This window comes from Ambystoma mexicanum, chromosome 2q (assembly GCF_040938575.1).
Source record: "Ambystoma mexicanum isolate Mex_15411 chromosome 2q, UKY_AmexF1_1, whole genome shotgun sequence".
Classification (NCBI taxonomy): Eukaryota; Metazoa; Chordata; class Amphibia; order Caudata; family Ambystomatidae; genus Ambystoma; species Ambystoma mexicanum.
In genome coordinates, this window is record NC_090924.1 from 1,180,961,551 (window position 1) to 1,180,983,519 (window position 21,969).

General features: G+C 46.0%; 1 protein-coding gene across 1 annotated transcript in view; it reads right to left on the minus strand.

Moving 5' to 3' along the window:
- Positions 1-1,123: 1,123 nt before the first annotated feature.
- NSUN6 (NOP2/Sun RNA methyltransferase 6) overlaps positions 1,124-21,969 on the minus strand; it is a 632,060-nt gene continuing 611,214 nt past the window's right edge. Inside the window, exon 11 of the mRNA XM_069648588.1 lies at positions 1,124-21,576. Coding sequence (XP_069504689.1) covers positions 21,376-21,576 — 201 coding nt within the window. The 3' untranslated portion in view covers positions 1,124-21,375. The remainder of the gene's footprint in view (positions 21,577-21,969) is intronic.

A 21,969-nucleotide genomic window follows, 5' to 3' on the forward strand; every position in this document is an offset into this window, starting at 1 on the left:
CCCAATTTCCAGTCTGATGGCCTCGACCGGTGTGGCACAAGGTAGACCAAGTAACTGTTACGCTCACCTGGTCTCTGCGTAGGCGTTGGGGCATGGTTGCAGCCCTCCCAGGGGCGAGTTTACTCGGGTCCAAGTTCGCCCTCTGCGCCTATGTGGTGACTGGCAGTAATAGGTGATGATGCTCGGGACTGCTCACGCGTGGAGAAGAGGGGTGTGAGTATGCCAGCTTTTGCGCCTGATCCCCTTCCAGACCCCTTCTCCCAAACCGTGGTACCTGTGGGATGCGCTGTCCCTGGAAAGCTCACCTGTTGATTAGTTTTGGCGAGCACTCTGTCCTGCTGCTTCTGGCAGGGGCGCTTGTATGATCTGGACCGACTTCCTTCACTGGTCCCTTGCACGTGGTAGTCCAGTGCCGCTGCGACTAAGCCACTATAATTCAGGAAAGTGTTCCTGTTTGCCTTTGTCTTTGCTCGTCTGTTTTTGTTGTATTGTAAAGTTTGTCGTCTTGTATTGCTGTCCGTTCCACTTTTGATGTTTGCTCTTTTGCTTTCTTCCCTTGCAGGTGATGTTGCCGGCCTGGCAGGAGCTGCGGAGCTCGAGGCGGCAGCCGGAGGGAATGAGGAAAGAAACTGCAGCGGTACAGTAGCTGGTAAGTTGTTAACTAGTGGGCGAGCAGGGTTCAAATGCGGCGCGGCCCTAGGACGGATGTTCTAACCTTGTCTTTCTTCAGCCTTAAGGATGGCGCAGCTTATATAGCTGAGCTTCTGAAGCCACGCCCACCAGGTTCAGCCTGCCTGTCACACCCTGCCACACCCCATGAGTCAGCACATGAAGACTAGGCCTAGGGAGCCACACTCGATGAGTCAGCACATGAGGATGTTCTCTGGAATAAAGGCTTTCATCTCCTGGAAAGTACTGAAAATATTAACTAATTAGACCTGAGAGTGTTTTGCGCTTTGCATTCAAGGTATCCAAATGGTCCATCAACACGAAAAAACGAAATTACTCGTGCATGTAGGTGTCTGAATCAATTGTGCTTTAAGAAATGAGTCCATCGGTATCTTAGCCTAACTTAGATTTGAAGTCTTACATTCACGAAAATAAAGAGTCTGTTACATCACAGTTTGTAATTTTTCCCAATCTGAATACTTTAATAAAAAATGACAATAGTGTGCATTCAGGTAATTATGCAGGTTAAAGAGCAAATTGCATGTTTGCGGTTCTGGTTCATTTGATTCCAATTTGTTGTTATAAAATTAACACTGTTAACATGAATCCTGTTACATCACAGAGAGATTCACATTAACTTAGTGAATTCCAATTTGTTATAAAATGCTGTCCTCTTAATCACTGTTACTTCACAGTTTAGGATTCCATTTGTTAAGTACCTTGGATGCACAAAGGTGATTGTTATAGGTCTGTCCCCTCTTAATCACTGTTGCTTCACAGTTTTAAGTTACTTAACTCAGTTTCGTGCCTTTGAGTTTAACTTCACTCAGTTTTGTGCCATTGTTTATGAAAATACACTTGTGGTGAGACTGTGCCTTGTTGGTCTACTACCCGACACGTGTTTCACCGTCTAGTTTTCGACGGATCATCAGGGGTTTTTTATTTGAATACCAATTCATAAGGAACATTCTGATTTGTACTGGTTGAATTAGTTATGGTTGGTCCTGTTTGAATTGCTCCTAATAGGAGTAAGAAAAAAGAAAAAAAGAAGGAAAAGAAAGTGATAATTTGAATGAAGCTAAATCGAAACAGGGAAAACATTACTTCTGTTTATTGAAAAAAAGATGCTTTCGAAGCCTTGTCTTAATTTTACCACGGGTGTTTCGAAAAATAGGGTAGAAAAGAGATAAATAGTGAATAACTCGGTTTGTTAAATGACTGTAAGCACTTACTTGGGCAGCCCTTTTAAAATGTTGTAATGAAAAGAACGAGTTCCAATTCGTAAGAATGTCAAGGTTTTCTGTGGCTGCTCTCTAGGGAAGATCTACAGTGGTGGAAAGACACACAAATGCAAGAGCGTATTTACATTTGAGGTGGTGCCTCGCACTTGATATCACTTCGCATAGTGCGATATCATATCATATTGATATCATATCATATCATAGTGATATCATATCACATAATGCGAGCTCTAGGAAAAACTAATTGATCCATGAAAACGGTTAAATGTTAGTTCTTACCTTGGTCTCAGGCAGAAAAAGAAAGATGCATAGGTGCGCGCCTCGTACGTTCCGATTGCCGTGTACTATTGAGTGCGAGTGCTGCCTGTTTTAACCCGGAAGTGAAGGCACTGCCTCTTGCGCGATAGATCGTGAAAGTCACGTGAGCGCTTTCATACGTAAATTGTTATGAGAAAGATAATGCCGCTAACGCGGAGAAACAATTATATTCTCAGGGAATAATCGTAAGTAGATTTGTTTGATGATACATACCATATGGTGTCAGTATCCATGGTATTGGTTGATATACCGGCAAAATATGTCATTCCTGGCTCGCTCAAATGTTGGAAGAAAACCTACTTTTACAAGGGGAGTGGTTATTTGAAGCAAAAATGTAGTTTCATTGCTATTTAGGCTGGAGAGCCACGACGAAAACACCTGTTGGCATATAACAAGATATAAAAACGAGCTTTATGGCTAAGTGTACCAATGTAAAATGGTCAATAAAGATTGTAACTGTGCAGGTAGACTAATGGACTGGTTGAATAGTATGTGGCACGTGCTCAATGCACGGCGCTACACTTCGGCATATTACTGAAACAGAGTTAGCACATTGTTTAGCTATATTTGGAAAGTACTTGTAAAATAAAAGCACTCTTGGAATGAAATAAAGTATTCCTGCTCACATCTCTATATGAGCCTGGCGCCAAAGGCTCCAGGACTGGGTCCAGCCAGGGCCCCTGTGTTTATGGGTCCCAAAGGGACATAAGTGAGTCAAGTGACCCATTGCCTCCATCACTAGATGGTGTGGTTTTTGTGTTCTGTGGCCATGACAGTAGCAAACATAGTATTTTACCTTCCAGAGGCGCAGGCCATTTATTTATTGTTTGCTTGTTAGCGCTTATACAATAAGAAAATACTGTTTCAAAGCGCCCTCAGGGCAGGGAGGGAGCAAGGGTGAGAAATACATGAAAAACAATATATACGAGCAGAGGGGGAGAAGGGTAGAAGGTACAAACCTACTATGCCTTGTGAGTATTCAGAATGTGCAAGTGCAGTAAGGAAGATGGAAGAGGGGGTAAGTGCTGGGGAGTCCGAGCTCATGGGTGAGACACAGATGAAGTGCTAGGAATGTTGAGTGCTACATGGGCTGAGGGCGCTGGAGGTGTACATGCGAACCTCCAGGGCAGAGGGTGTGAAGCTGCAAGTTCTGTGGATAGAAAGGAGCGGAGTAGAATTGGTGTGGGAGGTCAGGGCCCAAGGCTGCATAAGGGCCCAGGACAATGATCGCAGCAACTTTGGGATTAGCAGAGGAGTGAAGAAGAGAAGGAGGAGGAAGGTTTTAAGGAGCGTCTGGAATTTGGGAAAATCCTGCTCAAGGCGCAGAGGGGGGTGAGGGGAGAGGCTATTCCATAGGAGGGAGCCCACACAGGAAAGTGAACGACCACCTTCTCTCTGTTTAGCAAAAAGCTTTACACACACAGAGTTGGTGCCAGAGGAACATAGTGGTCTAGAGGGAGAGTATTTAGTGAGATAAAGTTGAAGATAGTGTGATCCCCGGCCCCAGACAGCCTTGTGGATGACGAAGAGGGATTTGAATTTAATCTGTGCAGCAACCAGGAGTCAGTGAAGACTTTTTAGTGCAGGAGAGACGCAGTCCCTGGACTTAAGGCCAAGGACAAGTCTTGCTTCCCTATTCTGGATTAGCTCGAGTGGTCGCAGAGTGGAAGATGGAAGATTCAGGAGGAGGCTATTGCAGTAGTTAAGCCTAGAGAGAGCCGGGGTTTGGGGTCACACTGAACCTCTGAATGAAAGTGATAAAAGGCAAAATTCCCTTGAGACGGAAGAGCTGAAAGTGGGACTTCTTGGCAATGTCCCGAGTGTGAGGGAGGAAAGAGAGAGAGGAGTCGAAGATGACTCCAAAGTTTCTGGCTTCAGTTGAAGGCGCAGGGGGAGAGCCCAAGGAGGAAGGTCAGAGTGAGGGCAAGAAGGAGGGACCAGGGGTCCTGATGGGAAGGGTCCCAGTTTCACAGACGTTGAGGCAGAGATTGTTGGAGGTGCACCAAGACTGGATGGCAGATAGGCAGTCAGGGATGATGGAGGGTGCAAAAGGGTCAGCAGGGAGTTTGAAAAAGAGCTGTGTGCCGTCTGTGTAACACTGCAAGTTGGAGGAGAAGGAGGCAATGAGGCGTGCAAGGTAGATGTTAAAGAACCAGGGGGAGGGTATAGATCCCTGGGGGACACCACATGTGGAGAGGGAAGGAGGAGAGAAGGAGCCCAGGATGACTTGGGAAGAGCAGTTAGTGAGGAAAGAGGTCAGCCAGTCCAGTGCCAGTTCCGAGATACCAAGGATATCGTGGAACCTTTGTATGTGGATGGAATGGATGACTGTGTCAAAGGCAGAGGAGATATCGAGAAGGATAAGGACACCTGGGGAGTTGGGAATCCAGAGATGCGAGCAGTTCTTCACGGGTGTTCAGAAGAGCAGTTTCTGTGCCTCTGGATGCTCGGAATCCAGATTGATGGTCGTGGAAACCACCAACAAATTCAGTGTGAGAGTTGAGTTGGGACAAGGCCAGCTTCTAAGGCAGCTTCCCCAGAAAGGGGGTGATGGAAATAGGGCAGTAGCTGGCAGGGCAAGTAGGGTCTGAGGATATTTTTTACAGGAGTGGGCGCACAAGCGAGTGCTTAGGCAGGGGGGGGAAGATCCATTGGCAAAAGAGTGATTGCAGAAATCAGCGAGAGCAGAAGCAAGAGAGCTGATGTTATTCCTTGATGGTCCTGGATGAGCGAGGGGAGACCTGTTTAGAAGAGACCTTCATGGAGTGGATAACTCTGGTAACTTCTTCGGGTGTGAGAGGGTAGTAGGAGGAAGGAGGGGGATGCAGGGGTAAAGGTGTGTGATGTGTTGTGAGGGAGAGTAGAAAGGTTGGTCAGGATGTCCTGAGATTTGGTGGCAAAGTGTGAGGCCAGTGCATTGCAGAGGAGACTGCGGAAGGGTTGGCTAGTTCCCTGCAGATCTTGAAAAGTTCAGCTTTGTTGGATGGATTCTGTATTGCCTTTGAAGCATGCAGCAGGCCAGTTTGTCAGAGAATGAGCCTGAAGTTAGCCACTTCCATTCTGCGGCCCTGTACTTTCGTTTCAGGGCCGCAGGTTCTGTGTCGTACCTGTTACTCATAGAGGCAGGTTTCAGGCAGATCCTCATGACTGGAGCACGAATGTCAACAGTGTTAGTGATGGACAGTTGGAGGTTTCTGAGGGCAGAGTCAGAAGTAGGGTGAGAGCTGGGGGATGAGTGAAATTGTAGGCAAAGGCAGCCACAGTCACTCGTTTCATCGGGCGGATGTCATGAACGAGTTTAGTGGGACTTTAGGGGGGGCGGTCAGGGGGCCAAAAGGAAGCAGGTGAGCTGAGAGGAGAAAATAGTCTGTCCAGGAGAGAGGCGTGACTAGTGGGGGGGGGAGTTGTCAGAGTATGAGGGCATCAAGAGTTTCCATCTGAGTGGGTTAGCCCAGAAGGGAGAACGGAGAGGGAAAACGAGGTGCAGAGGTCAGTGAAAAGAATGGATGCAGAACCGTGGGAGTCCAGTTCAATATTGAAGCCACCCAGGAAGAGGAGGTTAAAGGTGGATAAAAGTAAGCAAGAGCAGAAGTCAGCCCATTCATTGATGAACAATGGTGGTGTATGGAGGCCGGTAAAGGGTAGCAATGGTCAGGTTGGAGATGGGAGAGATGACCAACTTGCAAACCAGAATTTCAAAGGAAGAATACGACTGGGTAGGTAAGATGGAAGCAGGAACCCACTCAGGGAAGATTAAGGCACCCCCCCACCAATGCGGTGAGGTCGAGGCTTGTAGATGATCTTGGAGCTGTCAGGGAAGAGGGAGTCAAAAGCAGTGACTGAACTGGCATTGAACCAAGTCTCGGTAAGAGTTAGAATGTCGAGGACAATGTCTTTAAGAAGGAGACAGACCAGATGCCAGCAGAGTGTTTTTGGCTGAGCGGGCATTAAGAGTTGCCAGGTGGAGGTCTGTGCCTTGGAAGGTTTTCTGAGGTGGAGTACAGGGGCATGGTAGACCAGTCAGAAGTGGGAGCGAGAGAGTAGACGGGAAGATGCAGAAGGAAGGAAGTTAATGAGAGAAGGCAGGATCCGGTCAAAGAGAAGGAGATTGGGTTGTAGACCCTGAACCAGGATGGTGCCAGTTTGATGGACATTAACGAAGCAACATGTGGATGAGAAACCGGCCAAGAGGACTTCCCACTTGGTGCTACCATTAACGGAAGAGCATGTGGAAGAAGAGAGTAGAGATGAGATGGTGGGTCCATAGATATGGAGAGGGGACAGTGAAAACCTCTCAAGAGGATCTGCTGACATTGGTGTCTGCAATGGGAAGTCCATGTCTTTTTGTGCTTTTGCCTACCTAGACTTTGAGAGGGGGGATAGATGATAGTGTAGTAGAATATAGGAGAAATGAAGAGAGCCATAGGTTGGCAGAGGTTTAGACAACAAATGAAGGAGGAGTGGCTGCACAGTTCTAGCTAAACTCACCAGGAGGCTAGTAGATGAAGTCAGAAACGAATAAGTGCAAACCAGAAGGAATAGAATTACATTAGATAAGTGGTACAAAAATGTATGAACTAAACACACCTAAATTCGATTTTGAAAACAGAGGCAACAAAAACAATGCAATGTTACTCAGATGTAAAACTAAACAGGCAAACCAGATGGTGCACAGATCTAATGCTAGACACAGCTAAATTTGATACACCTCTAGTGCATATAGGATGCCTGAAACAATTGCTATCTTATAATACTCTGACCTTTGCTTCAATTGAACCTCCACCAATCCTGTTGATCTTTTTCAGGACAATACACTTCTTTCAGGATTTAGATAAGATACTACTAGATAGAGGTTGTTTGCAAGACCGGTCATTAGATAGCTGAATTCCTATATATTTATACATGCCAATCCGCTCAAATCGGGAGACACCCACCAACCAGACAAAGGTGTTGTTCTTTTGGGCCTGCTTTCCAAATATAAGGATCTTGGTTTTGGATGGGTTAATTACCAGCCCAATGTCGTTGGCATATTGGTATAGTCTGGTTAATTAATGTTGTAGTCCTATCAGGGTACTGGAGAATACTGCTGTATCATCTGCATAAGTAAGACAATGCAGGGGGGTTTGGGACATAAATAGGCAAGTGATTATTGCCATCTATTTCCAAATACTCTGGAAAATCGGAAACATAAAGGTTGTATAGTAAAGGCGCTAATGGGCAGCCCTGTTTCAAGCCTTTGTTGGTAGAAAAGGCTTCCGATAGTTCCCCCCTTCTGAGATAAACTGATTCTTATCTCTGTACCAGAGTATAACATCTGGAGGAAGTATAGCAGTGATGGATCAATGCCCCAGCTGTTTAACTTCCTCCAGAGTCTGCTGCGAATGATAGAGTCAAAGGCACTTGAATGGGAGTGGATACAAACAAATAAGGGAGACTCCTCACAGTGCAAAGAGTCTGCTATACTGGTCTGGATAACTCAAATCGGGCGAGTGGTGGTATGGTTCTTCCTCAGGCCCGTTTAAGAATAGTGAAGAAACTCCCCTCCCTTTGACCCACGTTGTCAACATTCCCAGAAATACGCTTGAGAACATTTTGGATGAGCTATCCAGCATAGCTAACATACGAAAATTAAAAGGGAATATCCCGCGGGCCCGATTTGTGGAATGCCACCAAAAGTGATTGCTTCCAAGACTCCGGTATTATATCGGTCTTGCAAATGTCAGAAAAAAGTAGGTATAGTAGGTCTGCCCAGAGGGGGCGGGGAGGTTGTCGTCATTAAGGACCAGATTACTCATCCCATTGGGCCCTATGGCCGCAGATGATTTCAGGCTGTTTATAGTTGCCTCTAGGTGCATTTCATTGAGGTAGTGCCAAACCCACGTATCTTTCATGGAGTCCGTTTGGATGGTGTCAGACTTCACTTTCGTCCCAGTTTATATTCTTTATATGGGACGCCCATGCTTCCTCTTAGACAGCAATAATCCCGTTTGTGGCAAAGCAGGACACCAAAAAAAGTGGACTATGTGCCAAAACATCTTTGTATCATTTGTTAGTTATGTTATGTTACTTGGCATTCATATAGCGCCTTATGTATCATTGGTATGACCTCAAAGCACTGGTAGGTTGAACGCCCTCGGGAACCGCAGTTCAAGTCAGTAGAGAGAGGGAGAGTCGTATAGTGCGTGTGCGCACCGGATATGTATGCAGCTGGTGTGATTGTAGCGTGGTAGCTGCTTCTTAGCGGTAGACGTGGTGCTAAGGAAATCAGTTGGATGTGTTCAGTCTTGAGGGTGGACATCCAGTCTGAGTTTTGGCTGTGTTAGGCCTGAGGAGGCGCCTAAGCTAGCGGTATGTGCTCAGCTTGCTGTGTTTTATTAGGATGATGGGGAGTTTGTGGGGTCATGTTAGTATGAGAACAGCTATACCGAATGTGACATAATATAGCTGTGTTCTAGTTGAGTTATGGTGTATAGGAGAGAGTAAGCGTATAGGTGGTAATCAGTAAAGCGCCATGCGACCAGGTACGAGAGTAGGACAGGTGGAGTACATAGCGGTATACGTATAAAAATTGATGGATAGGGTAAACGTGCTACAGTAACATTCAATCCACTCATACATTCCATCCACTCCATCGGCTCATCCCCTCCATCCTCTCATGCACTCCACCCACTCATCCACTTCATCCCCTCCATCTATTCCATCCATCTTTTCCATCCACCCACTCCATCCTCTCGATCCACTCCAACCAATCATCCACTATCAGTTCCATCCGTTCCATCCACCTCATACGTTCCATCCACTTCATCAACTCCGTCCACTCCATTGACTCATCCCCTCCATCCACTTATTCCCTCCATCCACTTGATCCACTCTGTCCATTCCATCTATTCTATCCACTTATTCTCTCCATCCACTCGATCCTTCCCATCCACTCCGGCCCTCCATCGACTCCATCGACTCCATCCACTCATCCCATCCATATTTTCTATCCACTTATCTTCTCCATTCACTCCATCCACCCACTTCATCCACTCTATCCGTTCTATTCATTCTGGCTGTTCCATCCACTCCATGCGTTCCAATCAGTCCATCCGTTTCATCCACTTCATCCGTTCCACCCACTCCATCCGTTCCACCCACTCCATCCGTTCCATCCACTCCATCCGTTCCATCCACTCCTTCCAATCCATCCCTTTCATCCGGTCCATCCGCTTCATCCAATCCATCCACTCATACACTTCATCCTCTCCATTCACTCTATCCACTTATTCCCTCCATCCACGTATCTCTTCCATCCATGTATCCACTCCATCCGTTCATCCACTCCATCCCCTCCCTCCACTACATCAACCGACTCATCTGCTCCATCCACTCGATCCGTTCCATCCAGTCCATCCGTTCCATCCAGTGCATCCAAGAGCTTATCATCCTGGGGACTCACACTAATCTTAAAAAACTAGGCCAAGACTATTCCTCCTTTGAGATCGACGGTAATATCAAGGTGTTCAAGGAGGTGAAGACACTTGGCGTCTACCTGGACGGCACCCTCTCCTCTGATAAACAGGTGAAATCTTTGACCTCTGCTACAGCCTACATGTGCAAGCTTATCACAGGCAAACACTTTCTTTCCGATAACAATTGCATTATCCTAGCTAGGGCCTTGATTTTGTCTAGGTTCGATTACTGCAATGCCTTATACATTGGAGCCAATAAAGCTATCATCCATAAAATCCAAATCTTACAAAATAATGCCTTGAGAGCAGCTCTCGGCATATCCAAAAGAAAGCACATATCGAACATTAGACGTCAAAATAACTGGCTGTCCACACAGAATAAAATCTACCTAAAAGTTGCCTCACTTGTTCACAAAGCCTTGAATAATGCCGCACCTAGCTAGCTCTCAGATAAATTCATCAAAAGATATTCTTCCTGACCACCAAGAACTACTAATGCCAACACTTTGATCACACCCAGATTTAGGTTGGAAAAGGTCGGGGACGGCAGCTTGCAGGTCAGAGCGACTCAACTTTGGAATTCACTACCCCACCATCTACGTGAGGAACAGCCCTTTCCAAAATGTAGGTCCAATTATATCAATGTGCTAAAGGTGACCGAGAACTAGAGGTACACAAATAGGTAGACTAGCCTTTCCTATTTTTATGGATATATATATATTCACCTCCTGCTCTACCTCACACCTCCCCACTCGTGCTAGTAATGCGATTCCCAGCACGCTCCATTATAGAGAGGGCCCTGTTTGCTCTTTGTTGCCATGTATATTGGCGGTGTGTGTCTGCTAGTACTGACATTACTGTGTATATATTCTGTAATTATGTAATCTTCATTGTGTATGTATTCTGTATATATGTAACTTTATGTATTCTGTATATATGCAACCTTAAGCCTTGCATATCCTGTATTGCTGCACCCGGCTACCTACGGGTTTGGTGTGCATTATAAGTGAATAAACAAACAACTAACATCCTTTCCATCCACTTCATATGCTTATCCACTAAATCGACTCATCCCCTCCATCTACTCCATCCACTCATCCCCTCCATCCACTATGTCCACTCCATCTATTCTATCCATTTATCGTCTCCTTTCATTTTGTCCACTCCATCCACCCATTCCATCATTCTGTCCACTCCATCCGTTCCAGCCATTCCGTCAACTGCATCCACCCCATCCGTTCTACTCAGTCTATCTGTTTTGGTTACACTATCAGTATTGGTCTTTCAGTCTGTAGGATCGTCTCCTTTAGCTCTTTTATTATCTTTGTTCACAACCCTGGGTTTCTGTTTATTGTGGAAATGTATTCCATTTGTTCTAAACATCGATTCTTTAAGGGAAGAGCCACGCTTTCAGTAGTTTGCGGAATTACAGTCGTCAGTGAGTCGAATGCGAGGTGGAATCAAGTTCCACAGAGTGGGGGCCAGGGCTGAGAATGATGATCCTTCTAACCTGACTGAGTTGGTGTTTGGTATCATTAGGAGGAGGGCAGAGCTTGTTCTTAGAGTGCACGGTGTGTGGTAGGATTTTACCTTGTCCTTTAGGAACAGAGGTCCCGTTTTATGCATTGCTCGGTGGGAGATGCATAAGGTATTGAAGGTCACCAATCATCCAACCGGGAGCCAGTGGAGAGTTTTGAGAACTGGAGTGGTGTGATCTATTGGGCCAAGTGCTAGATAGAAGTAGTTTGATGAAGTGGTATGCTTGGACATTGGGCGTTGGCATAGTCCTTGACATTACAATAGATTTGACTTCGGTGAGTCTGTTGGGGAAGGAGAGGTACGGGAAAATGTGTTTAAGAATTTTGAAGTGGTAATGGCAGGACTTGGAGATGTTGTTGATTTGGCGTGAGAGGGTTAGGTCAGAGTGGAGTGTGCATCCAAGGCTTTTTACTGTGGTTGAGGTGGTTGGTGGATTGCCCATGGATGATGGCCAGGGTAGAGGGTGGGGGAGAAGCTTGGTGTTGCCGCACACCATGATTTCAGTTTTGTTGGGGTTTTAGAGGAGGTGGTTTGTGGTCATCCAGAGATCAATGTCAAGGAGGCAGGCAGCGAGGTCGGGCTGACAGTTGGGGTTTGAGTTGAGGAGTTTTAGGATTAACTGGGTGTCATCAGCGTAGTTGTAGTACAGGATACTGTGCGAGTGGATTATTCCCGGGAGGGTGGACATGTAGAGGTTGAACAGGAGGGCTGATAGGCACACTCCTTGTGGAACTCAGGTATTGACTCGTCAGGCAGCGGAAGCAAAAGAGGAGAGGAGAGTTATTTGGTTGCTATTGTTGAGGAAGGATGCTATCCACTTGAGAGCGTTTCCACGGACTCCTAGGGAGTGGAGGCGGTCGAGGAGGATTGAGTGGTTGTGTCAAAGGCGACGGATAGGTCTAGAAGGATTAGTGCAGCGCGTCCTGCAGAGTCTGCAGTGTTCCTAAGGTCGTCCCAGATTGAGGTCAGAGTGGTTTTGGTTCCATGTCGAGGTCTGAAGCCTGATTGTGCAGGGTCTAGGAGATTATTGGCTCCAACAAAGGCATTTAGTTGGGAGTATGCTATTTCATCGCCGAGTTTAGCAAGGAACCTGGTGTTTGAGATGGAGCTGTAGTTTTCTGGGGTCGAGGGAAGGTTTTTTTTAGAAGAGGTTTGATATGGGCAGGAGTCATCATTTATGATGGTTCTTGCGTGCTCTTCTGCGCAGGTGGATGCGAATATGGGGGACTAGGGGATAGCCAGATGGTTTCCGGGCAGAGAGAAGTTTGAGAAATTGGTCTCTCCATAGTGGGTTGCAGTTGCTGAGGCAGTTGGTGGGGGGGTGACAGGTAAGGTGGGTGGATTACGTGGCGGGGTCATGAGGGCCATTTTGTTTTTTAGAGAATTTGTTCTTTCGAGAGCAGTGGTGTAGAAGTAGAGGGCTAGTGAGTCGCAGAGAGACTGAGATGGGGTCGATTGGGTGGTGGAACAGATTGGTTTGCTGAATTCGGAGATTATTTTGTGGAGTTCCTTGCTGGGGTTTTCACAGTTAAGAATTCGAGAGTTGTAGTGGACTTTTTTCGCTTTTCTGATTTTGGCTTTGTAGTGACGATGGTGCCGGGCTAGGGTGGATCTGCCCAGGTTGGTTTTTTCTTTCTGCCATTTGCGTTCGAGGGATTTATACAGTTGTTTTGCAGTCTTCATTTCTGGTGTAAACTATTTGGGAAAAGGGCCACAGCAAGCCGAGGATTAGCAAGTGGGGGTGAGTGGGATTAATGAGATATTGAGCCATGAGTCAAAGGCATCAGTGGTTAATGGGTCATTGCGGGAGGAGCTTGAAATCTCCTGACTGCTAAGTCGGGGAGGATTTTTAGTTTCTTCCAGCATTCGCGTTGATTCGGGGGTTCTGGTTCGAGTATGGGGAGGTGGGCGGGCGAGTGAATGGTTAAAGGTACAATGAAATGATCCGACCAGATGATAGGGTTGGGGGGGTTTAGATGTATCTGGTCTAGGAAGCTAAAGATGGCATCAAGGTTGTGTCATTTAAAGTGTGTTGGGCCGTTTACATTGAGGCAGAGGTTAAGCGCATCTAGGCAGTCAACTAGTGAGTGGGTCATGGGTTGGTGGGAATGTCTAGCCAGATATTGAAGTCTCCTAGAAGAGTAAGGGTGGGGTGGTTTATTTGGATGGTGGCTATCGAGTCACAGAGGTTGCTCGAGAATGGTCTGTCGTAGCCTAGAGGTCTGGGATCAATCTATTTATATAATTCCAACTTGCCCTGGCAAAGTCACATCGGTGGCTAGCCAACCACAATTTGAAGCGCTTTTTGATGAGGCGACTTTTTCCCATTCCTCTCAACCCATTCTAGGCCCTCTTGCTTTTGGATCAATCTCAGTTCCCCCATTTCGCTAGGGTTTTTTGCAAAAGTCACTGTCTGAGACAGGACTTAGGAAAGCCCACCTTGGATGGACAGGGTTTACATCTCTTAGGATCAGCTTGAACTACCCAAAGGCTTGGTAGAGTGGTCAAGCAGCCAGGCTTAGACTAAGGAGGGAGGAGGGCTGTAGGCAGGTACAAAGACATCAGAGCACACATTGCTTCAAGAAAACTCTTACACACTAAGCAGTTATATAAAAATAGACAATTATATAAACTAAGGCACACTGTTGTAATTCAGAAATCAAGTACGTACTAGAAAACATTATAAAGTATAACACTTGCCATACTCTTAGAATAGCGTTTTCAGTAACAAATCACTTAATCACCCAACTGGAAACATATATGCAAACTCCAAAATCTTAATAAATTTTTGTAACTTCAATGCAATCTTGTCTTAACAGTCCATCTCTGTCTGGATCGAGTCCTTCGAAGTTCAGATGGGCCACTGGCTCACCAGTAGCTGCAGGTTGACTGGGAAATGGTGGGAAGGAGCAAAATACAGTGTTCAGAATGCTAGAATCCCAATGATTTCTCCAACATTGCAGGTAGATAAGATTGTTGGTTAAAGGTTGGTTCACAGAGATTAGGATGACCCCCTGAAAGGGTGCCCCAAGGACCAGTGTCCAAGGGCAGGCGGTTTTACCGCTACAGTACAATGGGTTATCCATCCCAACGTTGCTCAATGGGGACCTGAGGGGAAGCAGGATTCAAGCTATCCTCAGCCCCCAGAGTCACAGAATTGTACAAGCAGCCCCCAGATAGGTAATACCAGTGGTAAACAGTACCTTGAATTGAACAAGGTGTTGCTGTGGGACGGTTCCAGCAGTGAGGTGACAAAAGACATGGTTGCCAGTTTCTCGGCTGTGAAGATGGGGAGACGTTGACCTTGGTGGATCTGGAAATATCACTCAAACAGAGGGCTGTCCAGCAACAGATCTTTACGGTTCTGACTATGGTGAGGGGACTTTCTGGGGTTGGCCTGAGTCGTTACAGGCTTAGTAGGATGTCCATGAAGTTGCAGGTGAAATTATGTTTCTGTAGACTATGCAGAGCATTGCAGCATAAGACCCCGGGGATTGGGACTTTGGAGTCCCCGGGGGTCACATCTCTTCAGGGGATGGCTCAAATTGCAGTTCTTCTCGAGACTGGTTAGGTCCACCAGTCTATGGAAGGAAGTAGCCTTCTTCAGATCTTCCCAGTCTATTGGAGTGACTAGGTCAGAAAAGCAGCAGTGACTCAACAGGCTCTGGCAGTAGTTAAGTGCTGGCAACTTCCTTCTTAGTCCCCCTCTTTGGATAGTTCTATTCCAGTGGTCGACTCTTGGTTTCTACTCCAGGACCGCAGAATTTATCCAGGAGGACCGGCTGAGTCCACCAATCATGTCCCATGCACCATTCAAACTTGGAGATGGCTTACAAATGGGGACAGCCAGCCTCCAAGTCTGAACTGATTTAAGCCAGGCACGCAGCAGAGCGAGAGGCAGGGGCATTTCGGTTGAGCTCCCTTACATCCTGTCCTGCCAGGCACTCAAAGACCCTTTGTAGGCTTTCTAAGGGAAGCATGGTGAAGCCAAAGGGGTAAGATGACCCTCCCCCACCTAGCATGGTCGAAGACGGGATCAGAAAGGACAACTCATCTTATTCAGGTCTTATACATGCAGGGCCTCCATTTTGGGTATGGGGCCCCTATGAAGCTTTATTGGAGCTGCAACAGCAGCCTCCAGTTAAAAGTACTGGAGAGGCTATAAAAAGGACGCACAGTGCTCTGTCAGAACCCCACAGGTGGAGTGTGTTGACAACAAAAAAATAAAACACAGGTAGGATAAAAAGTATCCCGCTGCCCTGGTAAATGCAAGAGTTAGTCAGGGAAAGAAAAGAAACAATGAAAGATAAGTTTTAGGGGCTTGTCACAACACTGCACAGATGGTGCTGTGTGTTGTTTTAGTAAAAAGCAGATGCCCAACAGTTGATGGAAAGCGTGACTCCAAAAGGAAATCTACAAAAGGGGCTAGAAAGGTTCCCATGATCAGAGTAGAAGGAGTGAGTGGGGGGAAAAAGGTTCCCACTGGTCCAGGAGAATTAGCAAAGAAATGCAGGTCTCCAGCAGAAAGCGCTGGGTGACTCACACGGAGAGGGGATTTCACAGAACGAGAAAACTCTACCCTAACACTCCCCCCTCCCCCCTTACCCCCAAGACTAAGCAACAGGAGGATCTAATCTACTCCTGGCTGAATATCTTGTTCCAGTCTGTCATACCTTCTGGACAATCCATCACATTCCTATGATGTGACCCTGACATTTGCTCTATGGTGAAGTCAAACCACTGTAGGCTTATGGACCGCCTGAGCAGTTGAGGATTTTCCCCCTTCATCTGCATAAGCCATCTACGAGGCCGGTGGTCTGTCTGAATCATGAAACTAGATCCATATAAGTATGATTTAAACTTCTTCAGAGACCACACAATGGCAAAACATTCTCGTTTAATTGTTGGCCACCTCATCTCTTTAATTTATTGCTGATGAAACAGATAGGGTGTTCCCTGCTTTGTCATCCATCTGACTTAATGTTGCCCCAATTCCTGTATTTGATGCATCTGTTTGCACGAGGAAGGGTTGAGAATAGTCTTGAGCTCTCAAGACTGGAGCTTGGCACAAGGCATCTATCAGTCCATTTCATCTTCTAGGGGTACTTTGGACAGGAAATGGTTGTCAGTGGTGCTATTGTCCCATAGCAAAGAATAAAGTTTCTATAGTGCCCAGTGAGTCCTAAAAAGGCTCTCACTTGGGTCTGAGTATTGGGGGTTTCCCAGTCCTGTACTGCATGTACTTTATCTTGGTAAGGTTTCATATGCCTGATAGCACAGCGGGTAGAGCGCTCGCTTTGACATCTGTGCAGAGCCTGCTGACTCAGGTTTAAATCCCGGCAAGGCCAAACTCAGCCTTTCATCCTTCCGAGATCGATAAATGAGCACCACACACGGTGGGTAATAATAAGCAGCGCTCAGATACCTGAAGGTTCGTAGCGCTATATAAATGCTAAATTATTATGATTATTAATATTGTACCCCCGCCCCATGTCCAAGGTAGACTACTAAGCGCTGACTAACTTGGCGCTTGCTTGATTTGATAGTCAGAATGGCCTGTTGAAGAGCCTGCAACACCTGTCCAAGATGGGAAAGATGTTTTTCACATATATGGCTGAACACTGCTTTGTCATCCGAGTATGCCATGTAGACGTTCTCTAGCCCACTCAGCAGTGAAAGATTAACCAGTCTTTGGAAGATGGCTGGGGCATTCTTCAGTTCAAAAGGCATCACCTTAAATTGTTCAAGCACTTTTGGGGTAGGTTTGGGGTAGAACATACAGTCTTCTCCTTGGCATAGTCGGTCAGAGCTATTTGCCAATAGCCTGAGGTAAGATATAGTCCACACAGAATCCAAGCTCTTTAGTTCTTGCCTTTGGTACCAGCACCACTATTGGATTGTTTAATCACTCCAGGTACAAGCATCTAGTTGACCTCTGTTTATGTGATTTCTCACAGTATCCGACATCCTGTAACCCATGCTTTTTACAGGGACACTATCACCAGTGTCAATGTCATGCTGGCTCAGACCTGGTGTAGTTGAAAACATGGAGCAAACTGATTTAACAGACCTGAGCACACCCCATATTGTTTGAGTGTCAGATTAGAAGAGAGTTGTACTCCTCCTACTGTGCCATCTGAGTGGTATCCATTTAGAAGTTCACTTTGCTTCTCCTCTTCTTCTTGACCAGAGGCTCGGATCAAAGCACCCATTTCTGCCCTGGGGACCAATGCCTTCAGACGGTTGATGTGACTGACCCTAGGGGAGGCCTCCTTGGGGTTGCCCAAGTCCACCAAATAATTCACCTCTCCAAGTTTGTCTAGAACCTTAAAGGGTCCGCTCTACTTATGTAAGGCTTTGGGCCTCACTGGGACCATTACAAGGACCTGCTGTCCTGGAGTAAACTCCACCATGTTGGCCTTCTGGTCATACCAGTCTTTCACCAGTGCTTAGCCAGTTTTCAGGTTCTCCGTAGCTCCAGTCATCATTTGTGCCATCCTTTTTCTCAGGCCTACCACATTGTCACTGAACATCACTGGCTTGGGAAGTAGAGAATCCTCCAGTGCTTCCCCTGTCAGAGTCAAAGGCCCTCTCTGACTTCATGTCTATAGAGAAGCCCACTCTTGCTTGAGGTACTTCTCTATAAGCAAAAAGACGGTATGTCAGTAGAAGGTCTCACTTTCTGCAAAGGAGTTCTTCTAAAGCTCCCATCATGATCTTCAAAGTTCTTTTGAACCTCTCTACGAACCCAATGGCTTGATGATAGTACGCTGGTGAGAACCCGTAGGTTAATCCACAGGTTTTTCACATGGCTCGCATGTAGTGGAATTGGGATTGCCTCAGGATACCTAGTGGCATGGTCCACTACAAGGATACACCAATAGCCTGAGGAAGTAGGAGGTTCGATGGGACCAACAACGTCAATCCCAACCATCAAAAAGAGGTAGCAAAGGTGCCACATTCTCGGTACCCCTCTTGTCAGATAACTGACAAGAGTGGAAACGTCTGCAGTGTTTATCTGCTGCTGCAACCATCTGAGGTCAATAGAAATACAATGAGAGCATTCCCTTGGTCTTCTTGGTACTCAAGTGACCAGAAAGAGGCACCTCATGGGCCAACTGCAAAAGGAGAAGTCTCACAGCCTGGGGAAATTGTGGACCCCTGCAGTGGACTCTACAGGTTCACTTTAGAGGATTCCATCCTCCCAGTAGAGCCTGTGCTTCCCAGGATCTTGGCCTTTAAATTGGGAAGCAGCTTGTCTGTGCAAGCCATCAAGAGAGGGACACTCTTTGTCCCTTGTTGAAGTCTGCCCTAGAAGGTCCACCTCCTGCAAGCAAGGTCTGCGATTAGGATGGTCCCTAGAATCCAGATCCTCCAAACAATGTTGAACCTCCTCCACCTCTATGTCACCAATAGGTGGGTCTTCTGGGGGTTCATGTTCTTCAGCCTGGGATGGAAGTGGAGTCACAGAAGTGACTACGATTTCTGGGGTTAAGAGCCTTCCTCCCAATAGAAGCTTTGGGTTTGGTGCCTTTGTGCCCAATAGAGACACCACATTTCTTCATAGTCTCTGGTGAGAGGTCCTTAAAGATGTCCTCTCTAGCCTTTCTTGTCTGAACCCTGGTCTTTCGACTTGGGGGCTCTGCTGTGTGTGAGACAACACCTAAGGTGTTCAGGTCATTGTCCAGGAGCACAGTACCAGACACTTCTGCTTGCACACTGACAGGAACCCTGTCATGTCATTACACTTATGGATGACAGGCGTTATGGGGAGCATTTGGATAGGGCCTCCAACAAACTTAATGGGTCTCAGGGGAGCCTTAGCAACTTCCTCCGAGCTGAGAAAAGACTCAATCACTGAGAAATTGGCCCCAGTATCTCCATTGGCAGAGGTTTCCAGACCATTAAGAACAGTGCCCTTAAAATAACACTTGATATTATCAGGGATGGAGTTATAGATAGCCTGACTCTGTTGTACCCAGGAACCAGGGGACACTACAGTAACTCTAGCCTGAACTCCAATGGGTTCTTAAGCTAGAGGGTGAAAGACTGCCCCTCTTACAGGGATTCCCTCTTCCTGAGAGAATGTCAAGGAGACAGATGGGACCCCCAAGCGTTTGCCCATACAGCTGGGGCCCCCTTTCACTTGGTCACTAGACCATCAAACCACACATTTGCCAAAGGCTTTTTGGAATGGGGGTTTCTGATAACTGTTCTTTGGTTTGGATCCAGAGGTTTCACTAGCCATATGAAATTTCCCATGGTGTTAATGTTTGTCACTGTTGTGGGCCTCTTTGGATTAGATTTTTGTGGAAGTGTCTTTCTATTCGCTCTTGTGCTTCTTTCCCTGCTCCTGGTGAGGAGCCCCAGAATCCATGTGAGTGGCCCTGTTGGCTACCCACACGTCAGCAACAATTGCTAGTTTCTTGTGGTCTAATTCTTTTGAGTCAGCCAAATGCTGTCTCAGCTCTGGGGACTAGGCCCAAAAAATGCTGTATAGCATGAAGAGATTCCTCATGCCATAAAACGTTCTCACTTTGTGGCCTTCCAACCACCCATCTAGGTTCTTAAGGGAATCAGACACCCAGGTTGCCCATAGCACTCCATCTTTCTTCCTGTGTTCCCTGAATCATTTCAGATATTGGGAAGGGGGTCTTTCCATATCTGGCTATGAGGGTTTATTTGACCAAGCTGTAGTCCTTCCTATCCACAGCATTGATCTCCAGAATCGCATCACATCCATTCTGGCGAAGACTAGAAAAAACCCAAAGGACTTGCTCAACAGCCCTCACTTCTTGCAATTCACACTAGAGGACCCTGAAACTGAAGACAAGTTATCCGAAGACATCTTTTTAATTTTGTTCTAATGTTTCAGTTCTTTTTCTCCAAGTTTCAGCTTCCTATACTCTAATTGTAGTTGCATATACACAATCTTGGCTTTTTGTTTTTCCAGTTCCAAAGGTAGATCAGTGAGAATGGTTTGTGAGCTCGAGTGTGCGGGAATATGTTGGAGGGACACCTGGAGCTAGTGATGAGTCCTCCTACAGATCTACTTATTCCTCTATATCAAGATCAATGCCACAATCTTCACCAATTTCCTCACTCAAGTCAAGGTTAGATCTAGTAGATACAGATTTACTTCTGGACATCTGAAAGTCCATTCACATTTGAATCAATTCCGATTTGTTTCCTTTACAGCTGCGGCCTTTCTTTTTACATAATTCTCTAAGTTGTTCTACTTTGATTTGAACAAGCCTCTTGCTTATAGTTTTCCATAGAGGATGGTTTTCTGGAAAATCGGTATCCCATTGACTCAGTGTATCCAAAACAACAAGTATCCCACCGCTGTAACACTACTTATGTTCATTTTTTTGCAAAGGTCAAGGTCTGAGACAAGATTTAGGACAGCCCACCTTGGGTGAACAGGGATTACACCTCTTAGGATCCACCTGAACTGGCAAAGGTTTTGGTAGAGTGGTCAAGCAGCCATGACCTCAGAGCATACCCACCTGATCATTGAATTACAACAGTGTGCCTTAGTGTATATAATACATGTCTATTATTATAGAACCTCTAAGTGTATAAGTGTTTTCTTGAACAAAGGTAGGCTCTGAGGTCTTTGTACCCAACTACATCTCTCCTCCCTCCTTAGACTAATCCTGGCTGCTTGACCACTCTACCACATTTTTGGGTAGTTCAGGTTGATCCTAAGAGGTGTAAACCCTATTTACCCACGGTGGGCTATACTAAGTCCTGACAATGACTTTTTCAAAAACCCCTGACCGGATGGTACAACCTTCCAGATTGCATTTCGTCTCATCTGTGTGTATAATCCTAGGTATCATTTCAAAGAAAAGGTGCAGACTGCAATTGCCAACATTTTTTACATGTTATTTCTGATCACTGAAACCCTAGTCTCCAATTGATGGTCTATGTGTGTGTTCTAAAGAAAAGAAACAATGGTTTAGAAAGGGAAATACAGTCCAACTCCACCATGATATTGCATAACCCATGGTTGCTGCTGTCAAGTAAACTGGCAGACTGACTGCTTCTATTCAGACCGTGTTGTCTATCTGTTGTCTTGACAACATTACAATAATGACGGCATCAAAGACTGGGATGATTTCAAACAATTTCAAAATGTAACAATGTCTTCATCTTTTAATAAATTTGGCAATAAAAAAGCCGATACTATCCCCATTTGCTAAGCAAACTGTATCATCAGTGCTGGAAGAATTCAGATCACTGACTGCACATGCTAGCATTGCACTTGATGGATGAAACCTCTGTAGCAGTTTTAATTGTTCTTCTGACAATCCAGCCCCCTTCATGCCTTTGCCTCCAATATGGGGTTCCTGTGAACAAAAGAAAAGTACAGTACATGTTAGTCTGCAGGATAATTTCAGCATACTGATGTACATGGGTTGCATGCAATCACGCCTAGAACCACAAGTTATTTCCAAACCTCATGTCTATGTATGCTACAAGGGCAACCACCATCAGACCCATTACAGCTTTGCTAATTGACTCACAAAGTATTAACAAGTAAATAGGTTAGGTTTAGCTCTCGCAGGATCCTTTAGCACCAGGCAAAAAGAGCCAAAACTAAAACATTGCAAAAGTGGCTATGGGATGCAACCGAGAATACAGATGGTTATTTTCGCTGTGTTTCTACTCGGGTAGCAAAAACATTTCCTGCGTTTCAATAATCTTCTATAACTGCTTACCGGTTGATTTATCTCCACTAC